At 45.6% G+C, this 27,599-nt stretch overlaps 1 protein-coding gene across 5 annotated transcripts in view; it reads left to right on the top strand.

The window, feature by feature from the left end:
• The window catches only part of LOC119405234 (histone-lysine N-methyltransferase, H3 lysine-79 specific), a 75,194-nt gene that overhangs the window by 7,322 nt on the left and 40,273 nt on the right, over positions 1-27,599 (top strand). For 3 of the 5 annotated variants that reach the window (XR_005186449.2, XM_037672040.2, XM_037672043.2), the window contains exons 3-11: positions 10,115-10,189; positions 10,921-10,984; positions 17,997-18,134; positions 20,591-20,692; positions 23,357-23,559; positions 23,683-23,731; positions 23,824-23,923; positions 24,063-24,169; positions 26,740-26,781. Coding sequence is in view for 4 of the 5 variants with exons in the window: in XM_037672040.2 (XP_037527968.1) it covers positions 10,115-10,189; positions 10,921-10,984; positions 17,997-18,134; positions 20,591-20,692; positions 23,357-23,559; positions 23,683-23,731; positions 23,824-23,923; positions 24,063-24,169; positions 26,740-26,781 (880 nt within the window). In the remaining variant the exon portion in view is untranslated. The remainder of the gene's footprint in view (positions 1-10,114; positions 10,190-10,920; positions 10,985-17,996; positions 18,135-20,590; positions 20,693-23,356; positions 23,560-23,682; positions 23,732-23,823; positions 23,924-24,062; positions 24,170-26,739; positions 26,782-27,599) is intronic. The other 2 variants (XM_037672041.2, XM_037672042.2) reach the window with 2 other exon arrangements.

The raw sequence follows: 27,599 nt of genomic DNA, 5'->3' as shown, positions 1-27,599 counted from the left end.
AATTGAGCTACGACGGAAGGCCCTTTCCCGTTCCACTTCGTTGAGTATTTCTGTGCGTGTAATCTATGGGACGCGTAATTCGAAGGTTGTGGGTTCACATCCCACCGGCGGAAAGGGTGATTTTTCGTCCACCTCAATTCATTTCAGCTTTACGTCGCAGTTAGTACAACGATTAACGTCCTCTGTGCTTTTCCTGGCCGAATTGTCTGTTCTATTCGTCTGGTTGTGTCTTAACATGTAAGCGAGCCCCTCGGAATAATTCCCCCTCTTTCGTTCAACTGTAAACAAAGCCACAAGTGCGTTCGAAGCCGCAAGCACGAAGACTAGGCAAAAATCCATGTACATTCACATAATCCATTCACGTCAATCCATCCACATCATTCCCATGGTGGCTGATAGAGTTACTGTATATGCCTTTAGTAGGTAGCATATACAGTAACTCTAGTGGCCAGGCACGTAGGCAAGGGGGGGGGGGGGCGAAATTTTTCCAGCCCACGCCTTGCGTGGGCTGGAAATTTTACCACGCCTTGCGTTTTTTGTATCGCGCAGGCCGACCAGTTCTTGTGGCCGCGACGCGCGTGTTAGTTGTGTATTCCGGGTGGCAAGTTTTATGTTTTTTTTTCTTTGGAAGGGCACTACGTAACCCCCTTGCTTCCGCGATTCCCACTGTGTACGGGGCCCTCCCTCCCACGGGGTCGTCTCGTTGTCTGTATGTTTTTGTTCCGGCCGCGTCCGCCGCTGCTCCCCTCTGCGACCTGGGTGCCCCCCTCCTTCCGAAGCTCTCCCTTACCGGTTATTTTGATAGCGAATTTCGGGGACGTTGCACCTGTCGACCTTGAACTGGTGAAAGCACGCGTTCCCCTTACGCTGCCTGCCTGCCTGCCAGCCGGCGTGCCGCTGAGGAGCGCATCTGCAGCAATCGGCACGCCGACTTGTATAGACGATCTTACGTAAGACACGTGGGTGCCGCCACCGTGGGCTGTCAAACAAATGTTTCCTTTTTTTTTCTGCATATCGCGAGATGAATTAACAAGTTCATGAAACGCCGAATGCACCAACCCTGCCGTTTTCGTGCGTATGCGTCTACCGTGGCACTGAGAAGGGAAACCGACAAGCACCCGTTTGTAGCGCCAAGCCTCAGGGAAATCCGTGCGGATTTCTCGGGAAGAAAGCTTCTCAGTTGCCGAAAAATTCGTCCTGCCCCGGGGATCGAACCCGGGACCCGGGACGAATTTCTCGGCAACTAAGAAGCTTTCTTACTGAGAAATCCGCGCGGATTTCCTTCTGGCTTGGCGCTACAAACGGGTGCTTGTCGGTTTCCCTTCTTAACCCTTTGCACCACCTCGCGGGATTCCGCAGAACTGATTGCATAATGTCGTAGCACTGTTCGTTTAGTTTAGTAAAAGATACAAAACGGCAAGGTTAACTGCCCAATATGGCGGCACCGAAACCCATCCGTAAAGTAGTTTAAGTTCACATGTGATTGTGTTGGCTCATCGTCTTGCAAGGCGACCGCGTCGGTGGGCCCCGACTCGCCGTCACGTGAACGTACGCCAGTGAACCTCTCCGGTGGCAAAAAGACCTCTCTATTGGCCAGTTCGCGCGGACGACCGGGCGACCTGTCTTTTCCGGCCTAAGCCTGGGGGCCCCGAGAAAGAGGATGTGCTCGAGAAAGCAGTAAAACAAAATAAACTGGTCCGCTGCCCTCTTTTTTCTTTTTCGTCGCAGTCCTGTTCGTTGTTGCACTGCCGGCCTGCACGCACACACCCGTGAAGGGAGAGGCCTGCGTATCGGGAGGGTCGCCAAACGGCGCCGGATGGATTTTCTTGGCTTATTGCGCAATCTGCCGGACGCCGCCTCCGTGTTGTCGGCTGCCGCTGCTTATCTCGTGACTGCGCGTGATTTCTCTCACTACACACATACACACACAACAAAGTCTGTGGAGATCAAGAGTTCGCTACACTGGTTCCATCGATCATGTTTGCGCAGCTATACGTCAAAAATAATCCATGCCCTCTTCCGTCCGTGGCCCATCACTTGCACGGGCGGCCACAAGCGGATGCAGCTAGCCGCCTTCTGTTGGCAAAAAAAAAAAAAAAACGACAGCCAAATTAAATGCGCGTATATTTATCGACGGCAATCTGAAACGTGTAACAGCTGGTGCTCATTATGCATTCAATTTGTCGTTTTTTTTGGGGGGAGGCCGTGAACCCGAGCGACGACAGCTGTTGTAGACACGTACTATGTGGTTGTGTTCGAGTCGAGTACGCCGTTTAAGATCACTATCCGGTGAGGCGTCGCGTTATCCGGGAGTTCGTAATAAGCGGACCACCCTTGCGGGAGTCCTACATAAAATGGAAAGGAAATCACTTTTGTGATTATGTGTTCTTCGAAAACTCTGTCCTGAAAATGTCGCACTCGAACAATGCGCCTGTAAGTTATTTATTGGAAGAGAAAACAAAGATCAGTGTTTATTACTTTTTTAAAAATTTCGCTCGAAAAACGCCAGCACCCGAACGTCAGTGTGACGTCGCGGATTTCAGCCTCTTTTTAGTACTTTGACCACATTCGGCTCGAACAAATTGTCGTGGACTTTTCTGCCTGATAAATCATGTGGCGCCATTACGCGACAGTGTAGTTCATTATTGCCAATAAGGAATTGAGTAAGTACTACGCCCAAGGGCAGGCTTTCGAAATAAAAAAAAATTGAGTAAGCTTTAGCAGATGCCGTCGAAATCCCAAAGTTGGTGTGGAGAAGTTCTCCCTTTGCAGTTTTTTCTGGCCTACAAGGTATAACTTCTTGTGGCACTTGTGAGGCTTTTGGTATTGTGACTAGAGTTGTTTACTAACGCATGGGGAAGTCGTTTTTCTTTTTTGTGACCCTTTAAAGCCAAATGATTGTGATCGGTCTTTTTGATTTTCCTGTGCTGCACTCTAAGAAAAAAAAAAAAGAAATGTGTCCGTTGACTCTTTTTTGCTGCACATGTAATTCTCCCATCTATAACTCCATTTAGGGAGGCTTGCTGACTCTCTTTAGGGGAGTCGGGGGATGTATGACTCTCTTTAAAGACACGACTCTGATAAAGGGAGTCACGTGACTCTCTAAAGATAGCTATACATGGGAGAGTCGCATGTGTAAGCAAAGTAGAGTCAACAGGCAACTTTTTTTTCTATTTTTAGTTTGCCTTCTGCTGTTTGGTATGGGGGCGGAGCTTTGCGGGTGATCCGGGACAACCGGGATCTCCAGAACAAAAGCCTCCGAGATCGAAGGGCGTGTGGAGACCCTACGACAGCGTTTCGCGACTCTCCCGCCATGGGAAGGGCGCATGCGCCGTGACACCATGAACAAAAAAGGGGGGGGGGGAATTGCGGTAATTGCGGGTTCCGGTCTGTTCGGAGCATACAGATGCCTCGTGCGGAAAGCCGCTGCTTCAAGGATGTGAGTTAAAAAATTATTTTCTCGGAGTCTTTTGCAGCAGATTCTTTTGTACGCCACTGTGGTGGCGTATATATAGAAGCCACATTCTGCAACGCCCATCAAGCTTGAGATAACATGCGAGCACTTGGAGGGCAAAAACGGAAACAAAGCTCCTCCTATTCTTGTTGGCTTGGTCATTAGGATTCGCGACACTTTCGTGAAAACGGCGAAGCAGAAATGTTGTTCCTCAGTGGACTGTGCTCGAAAAACAAATCTTGAGAGTGCGTGGCGAAACGTTCCGTTATCTTGGGAGTAAGTCAGGTACGCTTGCGGATTCGTTATGTAACGAACATCGATATATATGTAGTCGCTGCATCGTGTGCTCGAATGATCTGCAAGTTGTCCCTGCTGTCAGCCTTCATCTTTTCAGTGACCGCTGCAGTTCGCTTTTAATTATACGGCGCGGTTAAATCTCTACGAGCTTTTTTGTATTCACATTATGCGTGTGTTAGTGAGAGCGTTGAGCTAAACAGGTGTGCTGAGGGAGCTTTTGTGAATATAAACACGTAATAGACAACGCAGTCGTTAAGTTAATATTTAATAAAGGCATTTTTTTTTGTAGTCTCTGTGAAATATTGTCTGCCGTCTCATAAAGAATTCAACTAGAGGGTTAACGTTCCTGCAGACTTAAGGCAGGTGCACCGATGAATTAGAATAATTTCCCCCAATGCTTTCGGTTCATCATTATCATCAGCATAACGGCGCCCACTGCAGGGCAAGGCCCTCTCCAATTTTCCGCCAATTCACCCTTAATTCCCTGTGCTTGCAGCGGCCGCGTTATCCCAGCCGTCATCTAATCTCATGTGCCCACCTGATTTTCTGCTTTCCCCTTGCCTTCTATTGGAGTCCGGTCTGTTACTCTTGACGATTAGCGGGCTATCTTGCCTACGCGCTACATTCCCTGCCTGTGCCCATTTCTTCTTCTGGATTTCGACTAAGATGTCCTCAGCACTTTTGTTTATGGGCGGTGTAATGTTGCTGAATGCCTCTCGTTGAGGTGGACACGTATTATCTGCCGGAAGTCGCCATCATACCCCGTTACAGTTGGAAGTGTTATCAAATAATAATAATAATAATAATAATAATAATAATAATAATAATAATAATAATAATAATGAAAATTCAGTGGCTCTTGCCCTACCGGGAAAATGGGGCCAAGCGAAACTCGGCTTGGTGTGCGTGACCTACTAGTTTTCTTTCTTTCCGTATCGCGTCGCGCAATGCTGCCTCCTGGCCGTTTCCTTCCTCCGTGCCGGGAATGGGACCTTCGTCCACGTGTTTAGCAGCGCAACTCCCCAGTTGCTGCGGGCAACAACGACGGTCACGCGTTCTTATCCCGGGGGCGACAGTGAAATGCATGTCAACGTGGAATGGTAATTCTTGGAAACATTTCGGCGCGCACACAAAAGACGAAAACGAAAGGCAAGAAGACAAACGGGCGCGAACTCACAACTAAGTTTATTGAAGGAAGTACACGAAACATATAACCCAGGGTAGCTCAAGAGCGCATGTGCGTAAAAAGAATCAAACAAACAAACAAGAACATAAGGAAACATAAGAAAAAACACATCATGACAGTAATATTGCAGAAGTATCTACATCGTGCAGCAGATTTTAAAAGTCAAGTGCTACTCAAAAAGGTGAACTCCTTGTCAGTTAGTGCAATCGATGGGTTGCTTACGCATTTATCAGCACACCTTCTAATGTGGAAAGCTTCAACTATTTCCCGAGTTATCTTGTCTTTATGATAAAACAAAATGTTAGTATCACACCACACAGGATGACATTGGCAGTTCCTGCAATGCTCGGCTAGATGGGAGTTATTACTATTATCCAATGACTTCATATGTTCATTAAGGCGAGTGTTGACGCAATGGTAAGTCGCCTCGATAAAAAGGTCAGATCGCCGTATCAGAAATGGCCGATCGCGGACAAGCCCACGATGGGGAGAGCGTCACTTATTGGGAAAACTGCGCGTAAAAAATAACGCGCGTCGTCGTGACGTCACCCTTCGAGGGCCTCGTTTGCAACCCGCATTTCGGTACACTCGCGGGAGCCAGGTATTTTCGCGGTCACACCTACGAAGCCAATTTGCGGGGCAATACAAGCTTCGCGTGAATAATAATAATAATAATATAATAATAATAATAATAATAATAATAGGGAATGGGCATACGTCTCGCTGCTGTATTGGCGCAGCGGATGGACGGCCGGCGACACTGTTGTGCGTCGTGCATGTCCTCGTGAACTTGTTTCTCCAGCGAGGCGGAAGACGCCGCCGTAGTCGACCTGTCGCTTCGAGTGGGCAAAGACTTGCGACAAAAATATTTCGCGATAGCTACGGCGATAACACGATTAGATATACGTGGCACGAGTCCCCTTCGGTAAAGCGTTTCACTTTCGCTAGTCGGCTCCTTTCGATCTAAAGATCGCACCTCTTATCTCCCTCTCGCGCGCTCTGTGGGCACTAGCGCGCGCCGATATATGCCAGCCGCTGCCTTCGATGAAGCAGTGTTGTTGTACATCGTTTCCGATTATCTTCTGCTGACCCGAAGGTCGCGGTAGCCACCATAGTCGCGGGTTCGATCCCGGCCGCCGCCGGTCGCATTGTTAGGTGGAGGCGGAAATGCTAGGGGGCGGTGGCCGAAATTTCCGGAGGCCTCCATTATGGTGTGGCTCGTATTCATGTCGTGGTTTTGGCACGTAAAACCCCGCAAATTATATTATTGATAACCACTCTTTTTATGTACGTTAGTGCGTGCGTTTGTGTGCTCATGCCCCCCCCCCCCTATTCACCAAAGAGGTGGGACGCAAAATCAGCCCCACACATTGACAATATAGAGGGGGGGGGGGGGGGCGCAGTGTCAGCGCCATACATTGATACAATTGGGAGGGTGGGCGAGGCGACGAACCTCCCCCCCCCCCCCCTGAAGGGGAACCCTGTGCACGCCTATGTGTGTGCTCATGCAAAATCGAACATTTTCGGGGGTATAACCCCCCCCCCCCCCTCCAGTGTCCTGGCTACGCCACTGGTACCCATTTATAGAAAGTGGATGGCCAGGAGCGCGTTGTCTTCAAAAGTACGCCATTTTTTGAAACATATTCTTGCAAGTCGTGACGCGCGAAGACGAGAGAGATGGTTCGTGCAACTGCTCAAACCAAGATGGCGGCGGCCAGTCTCCCGTTACGAAGGGATTCTTTTCTCTTTTTTTTTTCCGAATTGCGCGGTTTGCGTGCATTCCGCCTTTCGAGAAAAAAGAAAAGCCTCGGGCACGTCTCATCACGTCCATCTTCCCTGTCTCCGCGTACGTGATGTCTCGAAATCGAGCGCGTCGCATTTCTTACTCCGTTGGCCCAGCGATCGGCGGGGGGGGGGGGGGGGGGGGGGGGGGGGCGGCTGCGGAAGGGATCGCCTGTCGCGCACAGGCATTCCGTCGACCTTGGCCCTCCTCCCCTTTCCTTTAGCGTTCGTGTTTTCTTTTTCTTGTTTTTTTACCGTGGTGTTTGTTTTTCCGTGTACGTTGCCGTTGCTGTCATTGCGGGCACAGCGTCGTTTCCGAACGCTACCTTTTTCGACATCGGGCTACATCCTGCCGGTGCCGCGAACAACGGTGCTTGTTGTTTCGGGTTCTCGTTTTCGTGTCTGCGCGTGCGTGCCTGCGTGCGAGTTGAAGTGGAGGTGGGAGTGTAGCGCTCCTCATGCTGCTTGACTTTGAAAGATTGATTTATGGGGAGGTTTGCAGGGGTGGGGGTATCGATTGACGGTTAGATTGGATGGATGGATCGAGTCGTCCTAACCTTCCAAAGCAATGCAAGAGCTAAGGCCAAAATAGTTGTAATGGTTTTTTTGACCACCTGGACTTTATTAATGTGCTCCCAAAGCACAGTACACAGTGAGGGACAGTGTGTGTGTGTGTGTGTGTGTGTGTGTGTGTGTGTGTGTGTGTGTGTGTGTGTGTGTGTGTGTGTGTGTACACAGATAATTTTCTCCCCCTGTGTGCAGTGATAACTGAAAGGTAATTGGAGGTAGCCCATACCATCAGGAGGTACAACAGGCTCAAGCCAACTTAAAATAAATGAATAGAGCAAATATCCCCTAAAGAATTTTTCAACAAAAAACTGTTAAAGAACATTACATTGACAAGACCCAAAGAGACACGTTTTTACTGGTCCAAGCCTCGGCCACAACTGCCAGCTGCCAGCAGCTGCTGCGTGACACGAGCGCACACGCGATCGTCGTCGTCTTCTACGCGCTCACAGCCGCCGAGCGCCCCCATAGCTTTCATCCAATAGGCTGAGTAGGTTATCAGTTTGGAAGGATCACGTCAGAATACATCGGCGGTGTATTTCCCCTGGTTAAGTTGAGTTCTGTGTTTTGTGTGTGACAGCGTGATTCGCTGTACGCATTGCTTGGGAACCTCGAACATTCTCGTTTTTTTCTGCTGCATTGAGATGATTGTGTTGTCAAGGGGGGTGTTGGTGTCAAGCGCTTTGTGAATAGGAAATTCTACGCTGTGATTTGAATGGTTGCTCGGAATATTGAGTTCCAATTTTTTCATTCTTAGCACAAAAGCTGCCATGCCAGCAGAAACGAGCCATTATCGGATAGGAAATACTCAGTGGGCTTTCTGCAGTTCAGCCTATATGGGGCAGTTTAGGATAAGGTGTTCTAAATAATTTACCATAAATAACCTAAATAATTTACCATAAATAAATACCTAAATAATTTACCATACGAAGCTGGCACGATGAAATATTCATGGTTGTTCTGACACGTCTTTTGCTCGATGGCTATTACCACTGGAAATGTAAAAACAAACAAAATGATAATTTTGAAAGAAACATGCTAAATAATTGTGATGAGTGAACAAAGATGACAAATATAGGTATAGAATGCAAAAGTATGTGGCCAGTCTCATAAAACTGTGTGAAAACATTAACCTTGCCATTGTCATTCTTATTGCATTTTTTACACAACCTTTCCTCTCTCTTTTATTGCACTTAAATTAGGGTATTTGTAGAGTGAAGCAGAGACTGTCAAAATGACGTGGCTTATCTCATTTTTGTCATCTAGCTTTATGTCAATAAGCCTTGAACACACAAGTGGCTTTGACTGCTTGGTTTGACTGACATTATGCGAAATTGAAAAATTTTGAACATAGTAACTTGGCCATTTGGCAGTGTCAGATGCTTCTCAACTGTTCAGAAGGTTCAGGAGTAGTAGTTTGACTGTTCGGAAAACCACACTCAATAAATGCTTGGCATACTTGTCAGAAAACCATGCAGTGAGTTGATTACGGGATTTCTCACAGTTCCTTTATGGGCCTAGTACAAAAGGGCTGGTAGGATTTATACATTCATTTCTTTCATAATGTTACACATTACCATGGACAAGTAATACTATAACCTGCCATGTTGATGCTATTTTTTGTTCCTGAGAGTAAGCTGCGACAAGTAATGAAGTTCCGAGTATAATAAAACATGTCCCAACTGCACTACTGCTTTTTTCACGTTCCGTCCGTGCACGCTGCAACAGGCTCATGTGATGCTGGTGCAGTAGTTGTACCCCACTGTTCAATTTAGCCTGCCAATGTTTTATTAAGCACGAAATGTTTTTTAGGTCCCGTTGTCTGCGACCTACGATTAACCTTGAGCAAAACGCTGAAGCTGTTATCCGGACACTCGTATGAGAACGTCTGGGCAACCAGTCAAAAGTTACAAAGTAAAATGCGGTCTCTGGTGCCCAGCCTTTTGTACAGGAGTGGATTACGTACGCTAGCTACTGCCCAAACATGTTACAAAGTATTGCTTCCAAGTTCTTCTTAATGTTCTTTTTTTATTTTAATTTCACAATGAATATGGGCTAATAGAGACTTTTAGCACCCTTTATGAGAGGCCTTAGTAAAATAGTTTTTGTGTGTTGCTGGTAAATGAAGGTGTTTGTGTCCTTGAAGAGGTTCAGTTGAGAATGAGCGTCGCAGTGCTGTGGTATACAGTAGAAACTCTCTAACATGTCTTTTATGGCACCTTGGGAATAGGAGTTGGTCACCGGAAAAGGGACAATACCCTCGTCATCCAGATGAAGGTATTGAAATGCTACGGCGCGCCTGTGCATTGTACACCTGTGCACCTGTGTCTGTGTACTTGCTCTCCAACTACCACAACATTTGCCTTGTGACTAGCTCATTGGGAAGCACGATTGCCTCAAAGAGGCAGTGACACCCAGTTTCGGCCCTAGGCTCGCATGGGTTTCTCTAGTTGCCTTGTGGCTACTTTCGTGAGGATGCCGGGAATTTCATTCTTCAATCTTGCTTGACTCGTGTATTTCCATTCACCTCACCTGGTTATCCAGTAGCCAGAATATACATAGCACGCCAGTGTGCCATACAGGGACCATGCTTCAGTGACGTTGTAATGCTGAAAATGCATAAGCAAATGGTGTATCATTGGGTTTTGTTGCAGTTGCCTGTCTTGTGTTATGTTCACAGGCATGATGATGAATACACCTTCAAGGTCAATTTCACTTATTGCATTGTTGTTTGCTCTTATTCCATGTTGAATGCAATAGGGTGTTCTGTTTGTTATCATGTGCTTAACATTCTCTCTCTATCTCTCTTGTCCCTGTTTCTATTACAGATGGGTCTGCGAGGACTTTCCAGAGCTCAAGGCTGCCATGGAAAACCATGTCCTCAATGACTATGACACCAAAAGGCAAGCGCTGTTTCAGTTCTGTGTGACCAGTGCTGCAACATGCAAAGAAAAAGAAAATGTCTGTGAGGTCTAGAATTGCACAGTTGACACTGAGGTGGCAACGATTTCAGGTCTTGAAGTAACTTTGGCTGGCACCATGTGCAGGGAACATGTGCTAAGGAATCGTGCGTGTCAAGCACATACAAGACCACACATATGCACACTGAACCACTAACATAGGCAATCTATCATTGCCGTTATGTTGAACTGAGAAAGAAGTGTGAAGATGTATAACATACTTGAAACAATGGTTCGAAATAGGTGGGTTAGTAAGTGGGAGGGAGTGGGGGAGTAGAAGCACAGTACTGCATTACGTTTTAGACTGAAATTGTTTAGTTAAGCATCACATTTACAGGTACTTATTCGAAGTTTTATATTTTCTCAGATGATTACCGAACAGTGCCTTTTTTTGCTTAACCCCCCACCTCCCGCCAAACAGTTAAAGGGTTGTGTCTTTTACAAGGAATGTATCAATTTGCCTGCTGTAGTTCAGCAAAGTTACGAGGGATGAGAGAATTTCATGGGCAACCTGATGTTAGCTAGATTCCGATGTTCATACATGGGCCAAAACTAACACTTCATAGCGTAAGTGGATAGATTGTTCACTTTGGCCCATTGCTGTTGTGACCTCTGTGTTTTGAAATTTTGACCTGCTCTTTGCTTTTTCTTTCTTTTTTCCCTCATGACTACAGCTATGAGAGCATGCGGACCCTTTGCGACAAGTACAACAGAGCAATCGACAGTTTCTTGCAACTCGTGAGTTGACTTTCGAAGTTGCACGCTTGGCTTCTGTTGATTCGGGTGTTGTTGGGTGTGCCTTTGTCATCTGCTTTGCGTACCCCAGAAGCTGTTCAGATTACGCAAGCATGTTGTTGAATTCTCAATAAACCACCCTAGACAGATGTCTAGTCGTAGCCTTAAGCCCTGAAATGCATTCAGCTGCATGTCGCAAGGATGCATTTCATTTTGTTACAATAAAAACATTTCTAGGCACCGCAGGTAGATCGAGATACTTTCAAACACTGCTTTCAACATTTGTATTCATCGTAAACCCTTAGGACTCGGTGATATGCGAGCTGGAAGCGGGACAGATGTATGATAGGTCTTATAGGGCCAGCTATCTGGAATGCACTCCCGAAATCCTTTACGTCAGGGTTAAAGGAGCACAGACACCAAAATTTCGCATCTTGTTTTTTTCTGTTGCAATAAGTAGTTAACGACCCACTTATCACGGCTTGAAAGCTCTTTTGCTCGAGCGCGCATCCGTTAATTAATTGGAGACGGTTTTATAGCACTCAGTCGCGGTTTCGGTTTCAGAGAGCGCCGAGGGAGGCGGGACCCAGAGTGGTTTTTGTGTAAACATAGCTGGCTACGGGGGGGGGTGAGCACACAAAACCGTGTCAACAACTCTTTTCAACGAAGGCTTCCTGGGTGCTGCTGCAATGCCCTCTGAGAGGTCGTAAATATGCGTGACCCCCCAAGATGCACTGTGGAGGCGGGGACATCAGCCTTTGTACTTCCTGCAAGTCTCCCCTTCTTTCCGTTGAAAAGTTCTGCTAGGAGAGAGTGGGAGAGAGCGCCCGCAACAATCGTGGCAGCCAACGCAAACTCGTGACGCAGGTGGCGGTGTGTTGTTTACAACAACACCATCGCCGTTTCGCGTGGAGTGGCGCGTAGCGCACTTTAAACGTGATTTTGAATATGTTGTAGGCTATATTATTTGTTGATATTTCGTAGATGATGCGTGTATGTCCACACAAATCTGTCCTACAGGTTATCTGGCCTTCGAAATTTTGTGTCAGTACTCCTTTAATGTGGCAAGTTATCAGGTGCATACTAGTAAGAGCTGACAGAGATGCTCTCTGTAGACTGTTGTATTGACTAGTACAGCAGCTTAAAGGGAGGACCGCTTCAGAAACGCGTTTCTTTATTTTCGAGTGGATCTTGATGCAACTTTCACTGCCCATGTACGTTTGTGTCCCAATTTCGAATATGCAGTTGTTCTTTCTATTACAACATGTATTTTTAAAATATCAGACATGTCGTGTGCCTTGTTGGGAGCAAAATTTTTTTCTAAGCTGTGAGAGTTGAGAAGCAAATCATCGTGTCGCTATCATCTGGAATGAATACTGTGGGCAGTAAAGCAAGGGGGCATACTCTACGCCGATCTGAACAAAGGTTATGATATGTTGAGCTTTCGTGGGTGAAATCCCTGCTTGACATCAACTGAGTCGCAGATGCTCAACGTGCGTTAACTTTTGTTCAAATGGGTTTAGGGCACCGATCTCTGTTTCATTGTATAGAGTTCTCTTTCCAGATTATTGAGACTTGTGGATTAGCTTTTTGAAGAAAATCTTGCTTCTAACAATACAAGAGATATTCAATGTTTCAAAAGCTACATAGGTACTGTATTAGAAAAATAGCTGCATATTTGAAATTGGCACGTAAAAATACGTGAACTGTGAAAGTTTCATTAAAATCTGCTCAAAAACAAATAAACAATAGCGTGCTTCTGAAGTGGGGTCTCCCCCTAAGCATGTACAGTGATTATCAAACTTTGCGAGCACGCAACGTTGCACTGGTCAGATGTGTTACATTGACTGACCTGTTTTCAAAACACTAGTGAGCCCTAGTGGACAAGTGCCACGGGTCCTTGCCGTCTCCGCTTATTTGTCGCGCACTTGGGACGTAACGTAAGTAATGTGGTCACTTCCCCTCTTATCAGGGTTTGCTGCATTTGTACGTAGGACCTCATTAGTATTCACATGCACCTCATTAGTATTCAAGAGCTCGTAGCACTTTATAATTAGTATAAAATTCTCAAAATACAGTAGACTCTTACTAAACGGAAACCTCTTGAACGGAATTGCTGCTTGAATGGAACAACTACTTTGAATATGATTGGTTTTGTACTTGAACAGTGCATCCTGTTAATCTCTCAGTAAACAGAACTCCTGCTAAGCAGAACATACTTTCTTGATCCCTTCAGGATCCGCTTAACGAGAGTCCACTGTACATCTTTGATTTGTTGACATCATCATTAGGCATGTCTGCCACGGTGGTACAGTGGTTACGGTGCTCGGCTGCTGACCCGAAGTTCGTGAGTTCGATCCCAGCCGCGGCAGTCGTATTTCAATGGAGGCGTAATAATGCTAGAGGACCGTGTGCTGTGCGATGTCAGTGCACATTAAAGAACACCAGATGGTTGAAATCTCCGGAGCCCTCCACTACAACGTGCCTCAAAATCATAATGTGGTTCTGGCACATAAAACTACACAAATTATTATATTGTTAGGCATCGTATATGGCACCTTTATTCACCAGCGTAACCGAAATGTTCAAGTTTTACCACTATGAATACTAATGAGGTGTCTTTCCTAAATGGGCCAATCCTTTACGTTTCGAATGTCAGGGCTATAACCCCCTCTGGTTCATAATGGTGTTTTGCCCCTCTGGTTGCCGCACTGCATTGCGCAAGTGTTGCACTGTGTCACTTAGTTGTGTCATTCCCCGTGACGCCTCGGCAATGTCATTCGTGGCCTTGAACGATGTGCGAACGCTTTTCCCCTCGTCCCCAATTGCTGCTGCGCCATGCTGTCTCGCCGCTGCCATCGCTTGGCTGCCCCAACCCCCCTCTCCTGCTTGGCCGCCACCTCTTCTGCCCACTGCTGTGCTGACTGCGTGCCCCTGCCGTGTGCGTCGTTCATATCATCATCATCATCACCTCTGCTGCCATTGCTGCTGCTGCCACTGCTTCACCAACCCCCTCGTGTGTCTCATCTTGGCTGACTCTGGGCATTGCGTCACACCGGACAATGGTTATTTCACTTTTTTTTTTTTTTTGTCACATGCTGGGGGAGGGGGAAGGGGGTCTGTGGACCCCCGTGTTTAATAAGCAAGAAATGCTTATTGTATACAAGTCATTCTTGCGCAGCCTTGCCTCTTTCTTGCCCAATGGAGGAGAGATCAAGCAGAATCTGTATATTTACAGCTGCGGTTCTCAAGCAGTTCTTTATATAGTTACAGGTGCAGTTCTCAGTGAATTAAGTGTAATGTCTCTCTCCTGCATGAAGGCTAAACCAGTCTTTTAAGCTGAAGCAGATCACTAAGCTAGGTTAAAGGGACACTAAAGGCAAATATTAAGTCGACGGTGATTGTTGAAATAGCGGTCCAGAAACCTCGTAGTGCTACTTTTGTGCCAAGGAAGTGCTTATTTTGAAATAAAATCACGTTTTAGTGGTCCGCATCGCGTTAGCGCACTTCAAGTCACCCACCTGAAAGCGGTCTTTCTCACGTCACTGTTGCCGTGCCCAACGTTGCCCGCCTTTACTGCGCGGCGGCGTGCACTGGCGCCGTGCGCCATTCGGGGATCCGGCAACATCACATGCATGCGGCATTTTGTCGAACTTTCTGTCAGAGTGACTTTCACGAGCGCGAAAAACACACGCGCCAGTACGCGATACCGAAACTACCGAGACGCGACCGCGTGAGTGAAGCAGGGCGCCGGGCGAAGCGCAGTTCGATGAAAACAGAACCTTTGAACCACGTGCGCCGTTCCCCATGGTAACGCCAAAGAGGTCCTATTTTCCATGGATCAAACAGAGACGAACAAGCAGCATTTGATTACGTCTTGTGATGCACGGAAGATTCTTTTTTTATTGCAGCTAGTTTGATAACGAGTGATTAATTGTAGTCGAACTCTCTCACGTCATCGGGATCACTTCCAAAATGTCCCGCTCGTGGCTCTCATCGTGTCATACATTTAGCTTAATTTCTCGGTAAGTAGGGCACTGCTGTTGATTATATTGCCGTTTTAGACGTCATGCATTGAGCTTTCACTATGGCATAAATTGTTATTTGCCTTTAGTGTCCCTTTAAACTAGTATTCTACCCTTTAGATACTGTCTATCTAGTAAACATTTCAGGCTTGAAAAAATATGACTATTTTTAAAGTCTTATGACCTTAAGCCTAAGCTGAGTTTGTTCCCAAATTTCTTATGCATTCAAACTGTAATTGCAGCAATGTCACTGCGTTATGTCCCGTGTGTTAGTGTAGTGTCATTGACATGGGCCTTCTGCTTTCTTGTCTTTTTCCTTCTGCTGAAAAGGTCCGCACACTTCATTATGCTGGGCTTTATTTTAGTGGTTAATGTACCATAACACTGGTAATTAAAGCTGCAAACCATTTCATGATACAAACGGCATTTCTTGGCCAGAATTGAGGCTAAAACAGTATTATAAAATCGTTTGGTTCGGTGCTGAAATTATTCAAGAAGATGGGTTAGGGATACCTAAAGGCAGTGGCAAAGCTGACAGACTACGAGGAAAGTAAGTCAACCGCACATTTAGTTGTCTGCAAAAAAGTGAAATGTGAATTGTTAGAGCCAGCGATGAATAGATAATGGGATGAATAGACTGTGGGTTGTAAGGTATTTAACGAACAACTTGATCGTACGAGACTGCATCGTTGAAAGCTGTGGCACTGTGCATTCAGTATGAGAATGCTACTCTAAAAACATAAGTATTTCTTGCTTATCGATGTACCCAGCGTTTAGAAACAGTTGCCGGTTTCTTCAACACTGAGCTGCTGCTTGCAACCATCAGGCTTTTTCTTTCTTTCTCTGCCCAAGCTAATGGCAAAATGAGGCTCGTTCCTGGCATGTCTCTGACACCTTTTGAACTGTTGTCCGGTTTGTCTTGGCGCTGTCCCGGCCAGCCATGTTGACACTGTTGCTTGTGCATGGTTCTGCGCTATGCCTTGGTGTTTTGGTAGAACTCGCTTTTCTGCGACACCTGATGCACAACATTTGCACACGTGTGTGCTCATGTGATGCATACTACAACATGCACATGTTGCGCATACGCATGTTGGGGATCACATTTTGCCTCCCTCTTACTGTTTGGTGCATCCATGTTAGGAAAAAAAAAGGGTTGGTACTAATTTCCTTGCGCTGGCACATATGTTTAAAATTTGTGATGGTTTTTGCTGTTACTTTCTCTCTCTTTCATTTTTTTGTTGCATCTTGTTTAATGGATGACTTCTTACCATCCATGTTGTCTTGTTTGTTGATTCTACACCCCTTCAATGTCTGCCATAAAATAACTGGTGCCTCTGCATGCTGTGATATGTGCATTGTTTTGTGTGCTGTTATAATACAACATTATTGAGTCAGGTGCCTCTACAATGAAAGCATTTCGCATGCCCAAGCTGAACTCCTGTCCTTTACGTGCTGTTACCATGAATGCCTCAACAGCAAATACTGCTACAACGAATGAAGATACCAGTAGGATGGAGTTTGCACATTGTTATCAGCTGAAGTAGTTGCTTTACAATTAAACTCAACTCGTAGTACCACCACTAGAATATGCACACAGAGAGAGGGTTAATTGATGCTGCTACGAAAACCATGTAGTAGTGCCCAAATGTGGAGTTCGCAGTAGCTTTGGTAATCTCTCACAACTGCAAATGCAGCAAATGTATAATGCTGCAAAACAGTAACAGTTATTTCGATTGACCAAAGGCGCTTTGATCAAGATCGAGAAGACTATGAAAATGACGTGATAACTTGGCGTTAGCTGTTCATGTTGCATGTGTACGTATTTGGAAATTTGTCTGTATGTAGTCATTCCAGGGCCTATCTGTTATGTAGCAATATAAGTAAAAGGCACTGCAGGCACCGAACAGCCTTTCCACAATACCACTCTTACTTCGTAGTTTCACTACGACAGTTCTTATGAGGGAGCCAATAGTAGCATTTGACACGCAGCAGCTCAACCTTCCATTTCTCACTGGTATCATTTCAGAGTGTACCATGAGCCTCAGTGCTGTACTAGTATGAATTTGAAGTCTCACAGTTCATCGAGCAAAATGTACAGAAGGAAATTAAGGACTTCTTTCACTAAGCACCGCTTCAGTTCATGTTAAAATTCTCCTTAATCTACTCTCTGGTGAGCCAGAGGGTGAGGCTTCAACGACGTGACCTGTGTAACAAAGAATTCAGGCACTTCTTAGCACTTCAGTACAGAGGCATACGATTGCATGTGTTCACATTAGTACTTGAATCGGGCACGTGGGTGATGTGCTTGGTAAATGGCCATACTCGCGCAAACTGTTCCCTTATCATTTTGTGGAGCTGTTCTTGGTTTCAAAGTGTCGAACAAAGAGCCTCTGCACCAGTGGACGCTTAACTACAAAAGTTTGCTGCATGTTTACGTAAAGAGGAGGAGCTGAATTTACAGTGCTTGCGCTGAACTATGATGTCTGTGATGGTTGCCTGGCCACTTGAATGCGCCTTCAAAGCCTAGGCTGTAGGCCGAGGTCATGATCGTTTCACCTTTGACTGCAAGCTCCATTTATTTTAACCACATGGTCAGTTTGATATTACAGAGGGATTGGGTTTGTGTACAGAACGGTTGAACAAAATGTGGTCTGCACAGTTAATCTTTTACATGTACGATGTTTGCTAAAGCATCAGGAAACGTGTAGTGGGTCGTTAGTACTGACAACATCAACGTGAAGTTGGTTTCACTCCTGTGATTTACAAAGCCGAAATGAGTTTTAAAAGGAAAGGCCTTTGCGTTGCATGACATACCTTGTGATGACGGTCACTGCGACTGGCAATTGCACCTGTCCTGCCGCATGATTGTTTTTGCAAGCACGTTTGGTTGCAGAGTGCGAATTGTAGCCTGGCTTTCCGATTGACCGGGTAGACCATAGTTTGTGTCGACGGTCGTCGGTCAACGAGGATGCCCCTTGCCTGTTTTACAGTGGAAGGGCACATCACTTCCCGAGCGGCTGCACACGCGACCGTCGACGGCACTGCTGCGGCACATCCTCCAGCAGGTGTATAACACGGCCATCACTGATCCCGAGAGGCTCAACTCTTACGAGCCCTTCTCTCCCGAGGTGAGCAGAACGAAACGTGCTCTGCGGACAGATGCCAAATTTAGTCATCTTTGTTTATGAAATCGACCTGTCTCTCGAAAATTTCGGGTGTTGTGCACGTGCGGCAAGACCAAGAAATTCTCTTCCTCTTCTGATTTACCGTATTTAGTCGAATGTAACGCGAGCTTTTTCCCCAGATTTTTGCTACCTAAAGTCGACCCTCACGTTACAATCGAATACCAAAACTACTGTTCTTTTTTTTTCCTGGATGCAATAAAAAGTCACCCCTCGGGTTACAGTCGCGGTCGCGTTACAATCGAGTAAATATGGCACTATTCATTTACTGTCCATGATGCTCAATATTTTGATTAGTTAACTTATCGTGAACTGAATTAGACGTCAATTTTTTTTTAGGAACTGTCTCAATTTGAGTTCAACCGTCGTATGTGTCGGCAGTATATTAGTGCAGTTTTTCTTCAGCAGAAGTACTCCAAGATATTTTTAGTGATGAGAATCACTAGCCTGGGAATGTGATAGAACAAGAACCAGTAATGTAGCTCCTTGCAAATTATACGATGTCAAACACCTGGCCTGTAAAGGGACAGTAAAGTGAAAGATGATTTCACTTGCATTTATAAGTCACCCTTCCACAGTGCAGTAAACCCTCATTAATACATATGTACCCTCTGAGAATGTGCCATAACTATGCACTAACCAGCAAGTGCTAAATTGCGTCTCTCTTTATCGCTACAAACTAATAAATAAATGCGATGCTATAGTAAATGTTGCCTAAAGTACCCACTACAAGGCCTTTTCTTTTTACCAATGCGCGAAAAAAAATTCCAGCTCTTGAACATGACCAGCGAGAGCATGCGGTGGTAGTACCATGGAGCATTTCGAAAATGTGATAGGTGACAGAGACATACAGGGGCTTACGTGGCGACAGGGTGGGCAGGGTGCTGAAAACCGGCACTGCTGCCGCGTAGAACCGATTGCCCCCTAGCTATTTATGTGCAGCGTGTCACCTACTAAGCTCACCTCATTACTGCTGGGATGCTAGCTGTACCACATGCGCCTGTTTGCCGTGGTAGTGTCTGTGCAGTGAGGTTGCATCTGCCATTCCTGATTGTGCATGGGTGCTGTGAGTATTTTGTTGGGCCAACGCAGCAACGTACGCTTCGTTGTTTCTGCAAGCAATGCGCACTTTTATTAGCGAGAGGCAGCAGCAAACGATGTTGCGACACGTTTTGGTTGTTGCCCGTTAAAAGCGTGCAGTACGCTTACAATTTCACCAACGGCACTACACCAAGCGGGCAGTGAAAGCACCTTGAATTTCCCACACCAGCTTGCTGCAAGTCGTAGATTTTTACTACTGCCAGGACCTGGATAAATATTTATTGGCGAAAATGGATTACTGCACTGTATTCTAAAACTGAGTCAAAGACTTAAACATGGCAAGTTTCTGGAATTTTCGTCGACCCAAGGTAGCCAGTTTACCAAAAAGTGCTTTGGAACTCAACATATTAAGGTTCTGAAACGAAATTTATGTAGTTGAACTTGCACCTCCAGTTCCTCTCATAACAATCCTATGATGCAAAACTAACGACAATATAGTTCTGAAAGAATAATTTATCATTCTTTACTCTTTAGTGTCCCTTTAAAGGAGCACTGACACAAAACTATGGATCTTGTTTTTTTCTGTTGCAATAAGTAGCTAACGACCCACTTATCACGGCTGGAAAGCTCGTTTGCTCAAGCACACAACGGTTAATTATTTGGAAACGGTCTTATGCCGCCCAGTCGCAGTTTTGGTTTCGGAGAGTGCCGAGTGAGGCGGGACCCAGAGTGGTTTTCGTGTAAACATAGCTGCCTACGTGAGCACACAAAACCGCGTGCACATGAGCACCGCGTTGACAACTCTTTTCAACGAAGGCTTGTTCAATGCTGCTATAATTCCCTCTTAAGACGTAAATATGCGTGACCCCCCAAAAATGCACTGCTGAGGCAAGGACACCAGCCTTTGAACACCAGTGCAAGCCTGCCCCCTCATTCTGTTGAAAAGGTCTCCTAGGAGAGAGCGCCCGCAAGAATCGTGGCAGCCAACACAAACTCAAGACGCAGCTGGCGATTGGTTATTTACACAAAAACCAAAGGCGTGTTTCACGTGCAATGGTGCGACACGCACTTCAAAATTGACTTTAAATATGTTCTAGGCTATGTTATCCGTTGATATTTCGTAGATGATGCATGTGTGTCCACACAAATCTATCCCACAAGTTATCTCGCCTTCAAAATCTTGTCTCAGTACTCCTCTAAGTGAAATTATTAGCTTTACTATGCACGTAGGTCAACAGGACCGATCAACCAATCAGTTGAGCCAGCTTGTATAATTTGACCGAGCCACTTTTATTTTGAATTTTGTTGCGGGTGGTGACGGCCGGTCATCTCACATGCCTTGTGTGTTCTGTTCCTTGCAGGTGTACGGCGAGACGTCCTTTGAGTTTGTGGCGCAGATGATCAACGAGCTCGAGTTCACGCCCGACGATGTCTTCATTGACCTGGGCAGCGGAGTGGGACAGGTTAGCACTGGTGGAAGTGGTGTGGAAATTGCACCACGCAAATGCACCGTGGCTGCATGTTCAGCTAAACATAGCCTATTCTTGCGGTTACTGCGCAGAGCCTGTGCTCAAGACACGGCTGCGTACTTCGTTTCATACATGGTCATTTGCAGCAATGCTTTTTCTTTCCTTTCTGCTTGGATCTGCGACCCAGGGATAGTGCGTCGCGTATGAATGAAAAGTATACATGTAGTACGAGCCATTTCATTTGTAAAAACAAGTCTCGGACCTCTATTTCTGTTAATACAACTTATTTCTTACATGAAAGGGGCGAAATGTCTGGGCCAGATAACCAGGAAACCAGTGGAGTAATGTTCGTATGACCAGTGGCCGTAGCACATCACTCAAGACCTAAATTCGCCAGTAAATGGCCTACGGGAAGCACAAATTAGTACAATAGCAAAAGTAACAGGCCGTTTGATGAAAGCCTGTATCTGCAGGTTTTAGTTATGTAATACTTTCTGGTGTAAAAGATGCCTTTCTTCTCCTAAGTTTCCGAAGGTGCATCTTGTGCAATGGTGCATCTAGTACAGTCGGCAGGTTTTTTGGGCACTAATTTTTTCGGGCATGTCTGACGACACTAAAATCTTTCAGCGTCTGATTTGTCATACTTTCTGCCATCATTATCGGCCCAAAAAGGCTATTTTGAAGCCACCACCCCTGTATTATTGATCTTCTGCTGCGTTATCGGCTATGTATGAAACGAAGTATAATAATAAAATAAAAACTAGAAAGTAAGCAAGTGACCACAACCACCTGAAAAAATTCGAGATGAATTTCATTGGCTGACCTGGAGGGTTTCTTTATTTCTTACCCTGCGGTGAAATATTTGTATTTCACTGATTCAAAATACATTCATGTGATTCTTCGTTGTTTCGAATCGCGTTGCACCACAATAGGTTGCTCTCTCTTGTTCCATTACTGCAGAACAGATGCTACACTCAAACCTCATTATAACAAAGTGACATCTGCCACGAAAATAACTTCGTTACATCCAAAAATTCCTTATAAACGTTTATATGTAGCACTGTATCTGTGACAAGACTATTCTTCATTTACTTCTTTATAACCGATAATTTGTTATATCCGTGCTCGTTATATCGAGGTTTGAGTGTACCACAATGCTTTAGCGTAGAATGTCTTTAGACATTCTGTAGACCTCTACATAAGCTGGCATCTGCCACGTGTCGCACCTTCTTTCATGACCTGGCACAACATATCTCGTCACTGTGTCGCAAATCTATATTCGTGATACTAAATCATGCGGTCGAGAATTCGAGTGGCACCTCCAGAACAGCCAGTGGAATTCACCAATAGCATGACAACATCCAGAACCAACCATGCAAGCGCCAGCGGCATTTTGACAAGCCTGTCAAGCTTCTCACCTCAAGCACACACAAACTTTGCAGCAGCAAGCCGAAGCGCATTTTGACCATACCAGCCGTTTCTTCCACGTGACCGTCGCACAGCTTGCATCGCTAGCATGCATGTGACCGCTGCTGCAGGACTCTCCTCTCCACACTTTCTGTTCACAACTATTTGATCACTCTTTTCAAAGCAACGTTAGTCCATTTGATGTTGATGCACGCAATGTCGATACATTCAATGTTCTCAACTCTGGCAGCAGCTCTCACTTTCAATTTCTTCTATGTTCATCACTTTCATGAATAAATAATAGATGCTGTTAGCTTGCACCCTCTTAGGGATTGCTTCATAATTCATGCATTGCTTCACTTCACTTCAGGATTGCTTCACTTCATGCATTGTTTTGCTTATTCATCAAGACTGGTAGATGACCTGTGGCAGTCAACACTTGGCTAACTGATGGTTTTTGCTCTACTGTAGACTGTGCCACAGATACTTAGCCAATGCTGTTGTGGCTATTCATGGTTTTGGTAGAGAGAATGCATTGGCATTTATGGCCAGAATATATAACCATGTAATTTAACTTAAGTAATTTATACGTAACGATAGTAGTAAGCAAAGCGCTTTGGCTATGTAGCATCTGAGGAGCTTTCAGCTGTTATCGTTGAACTACAACGTCTTTCACTACGAATGCAAATATCTGATACAAGAATATCAAGATACCTACAGACTATGCTAGCAGAAACCTTTCTGCTAAGGTCATGCCGGCAGCCAAGAGTCACACCTCACCACGATCTGACATTATGGAACACATGTTCACACAAAAATTCAGCCTATAAAATATTACCGCCTACACAGAACTGCACAAAAAACGGCTGATGACTAAAGCATATTATTTATTCAGTTAATAGCTGCGTGGTACAAAATACTTGGCATCAAAGCATCTAACTCTTTGTAAGCTCAAGGAATCAACAAGCAACAGATACCTATGAGGCTATCGTTGTATCCGTGTCTGGCTTTTTTCACACCCTTTTAAAATATCCTGGAAGATCACTTCTTGAACGGCACCTTAGAATCTGCAGTTGTTTGGAAAAGCTACGGCTGCATGAGCTCTATCATTTCCCCTTGAGAAGTCCGTATCATTTCAACTAGTCTGAATGTGATCTGCAATATCTGTCTTTCTACTGTAACTCTCATCAGATGGTCGACGGATCGATGCAGCGAATCAACTTGACTGATTACCGTGGCATCCCTTTGCAGGTGGTTCTCCAGGTGGCTTCCTCAACGCCTTGCAAAATGTGCATCGGCATTGAGAAGGCCGAGGTGCCATCGCGGTATGCGCAGTCGATGGACGCCCACTTCCAGTTCTGGATGCGCTGGTACGGCAAGACCCACGGGGACTACCGGCTCATCAAGGGCGACTTCCTCCACGAATCGCATCGGGAGATGGTCATGAATGCCTCGTGAGTGAATGCTCGGCTTTCCTTTGCTTATTTGCGCATTTGTTTATTTGTTCACTTAGTTATTTGTCTTGGCTCACAATGTTTCTTTTTTTTTTTTTTGTCTTCTCTTTTTACACAAACCAGGATTGTTTTTGTGAACAACTTTGCGTTCGGGCCAACGGTAGACCACATGGTAAGCCTACTGCTGCTTCGGCATCTTTCATTTTTTGTTGTGTACCAGCGACAGAATCTGATTCCTGATTCCACTGCACCTTGGTTTTACAGCTGAAAGAGAAGTTTGCCGAATTGAAGGACGGCTCGCGGATCGTCTCCTCCAAGGCCTTCTGTCCTCTCAACTTCCGTATCACGGACAGAAACCTCAGCGGTGAGTGATGCATTGTCACCTCGCGTTTGTCCAGCCATGTCGATTGACATGAGGCACAGCTACAATGAGGTTTCAGTGACTGTTGCTGATCATGGCACTTGCCCTTGGCCTTTCCGCCTTCTCGCCCTTGTGTGCCCAGACATTGGAACTATCATGCACGTCAAGGAGATCCAGCCTCTGAAGGGCTCGGTCTCTTGGACGGGCAAGCCGGTCTCCTACTACCTCCATGTCATAGACCGGACGAAGGTGAGTCACCGTCTCCTGTGGTTGCTGGGGCTAGGGGCAGCTTCTGTGGGTCGCCTTCTTGAGCGGTCACTTTCGTTACTGTTGCCAAACTCAACTGGGCAAACTGTTTTACAAAACTAACATTGGCAGGGGCATTTGACATTGTCGGCAGAAGAGGCCGTGTTTCATCAACAAATGCTCGTCTGTATGCCAAAGAGCATCGTCAGGGTCTCGATCACGCAAAAGTATAAATGCTGCCGAACATTATCGTTCAAGAACGAGGCCCCAGCTGCTGAGGTGTTTTCTTGATGCAAGATGTGCTCTTTCCTCGCAGTCCTTTTGGTGCGTCTTCGCGGGGTTAAAATTCACGTTGAAAGCAAGTCACTTGTGACAGCACTGATCATTTTAAGTGTGCACTTGGAGAGAGGTTTTAAGGGCCACTAGGACCGGATGACTTATTGATAAATGTGTAAACTGGGAAGCAGTACGCCTGTAAAGATTGTCTCTTCTTTTGTGGTGTAGTGTTTCCCAATTTGTGAGTTATCAGTAACTAGCCCCCCAAGGTACTCTGCTCAAGCAGGACCTTTAGTAATCGTAGTTAGTTGGTTATAGATGCGATCACTTATTAGCTAGCTCGCAGCAGTAAACTGAGTGTTCAACTGAAAGTAAGCTAAGTCTAGCTATTTCTTTTATTATTTCACTCTGGCTACTATAGAAAACCGGATTTGTCCATGTATTCATGAGTGCTGTGCCATACAATGTCAGGAACCACGACCAACTCGCTCAAGCTTCAACCCTTGTACATTGCATTTGTTTAGGTAGCACAGGTGCTGTGAATTGCTGCTTTGCTAATATCATACAAGGAATGAGATTATGTAAGAAAGGTGGTTACCGCACTTAGCACCACCTGTTGGTTTGTATTTTGTGTTTTTCTGTTCCTGCTTTTCTTCATACTTTCTAGCACTTCATGTCAAGATCATATTCTTCAAATAGTCGGATACGTTAAGCACACATGAAAGCTACTTTGCGCTCTGAATAACCCTTTAGTCAGCGCAAGCTCCAAATATGCGCTAGCATTTTTTTTTAATTGAAGTTTGTGTAGAGGCTAGCCTCATTTTGTCTTAACGATGCCTTGATTTCATTTTATGATGGTTGAACAATATGTAGCTGAAGTAATGAAGTAATGAATTGTTGGCGCAGTTTTACACTCCCACTGGTGGCGAGGATGGCTAGGAGAGCTATGCTGTCTTATTGTGTGCCACTTTAAACAAACTCTTACGTAAGCTTGCATTCAAGATATAAATATGGTAGTTTATGTGCACGCGTTGTTCAGTGAGAGGATTAACAATTAACAGTGGCTGCACTAACAAAGGCCTCAGCTTGGAACCAACGCAAAAGGGACTCTCGTCTTGACGAATAGTGCTGGCCAAGGATCTCATACCCATTCTACAAACGAACAAATGTTTTCAGGAGCGAAGCTCCATAGGCCTGCACCCCGCTGTCGCCGTTGAAGCTCCCTTTCCTTAAGCATCGCTCTGGGTTGCAGTGGCCGGTGATTTAAGAGGAAATGTTGAGGCCTTGAGCGGTTTTGTTCTAGCGCACCAGAAATTCGAGGTTAAACGAAATAAGCTCTGTGCACAACTGGTTATAATGGTCATCTTCACTTTCACCACCTTTATCGTGGATTGTGAAATGACAGCCATCATTCTAGCGCACTACGAGCGCTTTGTCGAAGGTAGTAGCAGACGGTAGTAGCCCCAACCGGCGCCGGTGCAAAAGGACAATGAGCGTGCGCAGCGTTCGGCGCGCGTTGTGGCAAAAAACAAGGCGCGCAGCACAAATAAACAGTTTCAAAACGTACATAGTCATTTGCGTCCCATTTCAAAGGAGCTTCGCTCATCGGTTGTATTCGTACACGGAATAACTGCTGATTTTTGCTTCACACGATTGGTTGAAGTGCTCGCGTACATCGCAAATGAGGGACACGCGCAAACATTGACCAATCGCATATGGCAAAGATGTTTGATTATAGAATGAGTATGAGACCCAGGCCAAGGTTTGCTTGTTTGGCCACTTCACATCGCTGTTCCTGTAATCTCCTCTGTCATCCTTAGAGAATCGTTGCACAGTGTGCAGCAGTACTTGGTGTTATTGTCTCTGGGTAATGTTTCCCAACATCAGCACTGTCTGCGACGAGCGTCGGTCTGTTTTCATCACAGCACAGGTGACTAAAATTCCTAAGAGGAGGCCTAGTTGGAGCATGCGAGTAGCAAAATAATGCTCGGATGTAGTGCCAAAAAAAAAAAAAAAAGAAAAAAAAGTAGCATGCCTTTTGCGACGGTGGGCCTAACACTTGGATTGCTGTGAGCGGCAGTGCCAGGTGGCGTTGTCGTCCCACTCAGTGCCAGAAGGAGGAGGTGGCGATGGTGGACGTGAAAGGAGGAGGTGGTGACGTTTGGCGAGTGTGCGTGGCGATGTTCGGAGACGGCGAGCGTCTCCGCTTGTTGTTCGTGCAAGGTGAGAGGTGTGACGAGAGCGGCGTGTCTTAACGGAGGATTCGTTTTTCTTTTTTTCCGCCGACCTTTTTTCAGCTTGAGCAGTATTTTCAACGCCTCAAGAATCCTAAGCTGAGGGTGAGGCTCTTTTACATCTTGTGAACGTCATTTGCCTAGTGTACGTGCGTAGCACTCTGCGTCTAGTACTCTTGTCCTCTCAAATGAAGCCCTCGAAGGTCTGAAATTGGGAAAGGACCTGGTTGTTGTAGATAGATCGTTGAGCTTTTTGTCCGAGCTTGAAGGGTTATTATTCACAGACTTTAAGGTGGTTATGAGGAGAATTTGCTAAGAATTTTGAAAGAAAAGTTTTTTTAGTGTAGTAAAACCTCGTTAATTTGAATTTCATAGGACTACAATAATAAGTCCTTTTTGACCAAATGTTAAATTATTGAATAAAGTAGGAGAGCAATAACCAAACAAACGTACCTCTGTTTGCTGAAGCAAACTGTCATCTCTCCACTGATAATTGCTTGCAGTAGCGAATGATTTGCAACTTATTTTACAATGTGGCCGCAGTGCGATACCTGCATAATAATCAGAATGGAAGTCCCTTTCGTTACCATCCACATAAGCTGATTTTCGTTTCGTCAGTGAGCTGGTCGGCTACGGATAATCCCTCTCAATTCAATCGGTGGGCTCGGTTTCAGAATACAGGCCACAGCGAAGTCGCTGTTCGCTCTTATGTTAATGACTCCCACCGTGTTTGTGCATTGTGCAGCGTATGATAAACTACTGCTTACCACAGCCGCTGCACAATCTCTACCCACAGTCTCCAGCCCATGATCTCTATCATCATAATGGATAGAAACCCCTCAGTTCTGAATGATTGTAGCCAGTGCGGTTGCATACATTGCAATAACGCTTATTTATAAAAGTGCGAAGTGTTCGTGCATTGT

This window comes from Rhipicephalus sanguineus, chromosome 9 (assembly GCF_013339695.2).
Source record: "Rhipicephalus sanguineus isolate Rsan-2018 chromosome 9, BIME_Rsan_1.4, whole genome shotgun sequence".
Classification (NCBI taxonomy): domain Eukaryota; kingdom Metazoa; phylum Arthropoda; class Arachnida; order Ixodida; family Ixodidae; genus Rhipicephalus; species Rhipicephalus sanguineus.
The sequence above is the reverse complement of the archived record's forward strand: the minus strand, read 5'-3'. Positions and strand labels throughout refer to the sequence as shown.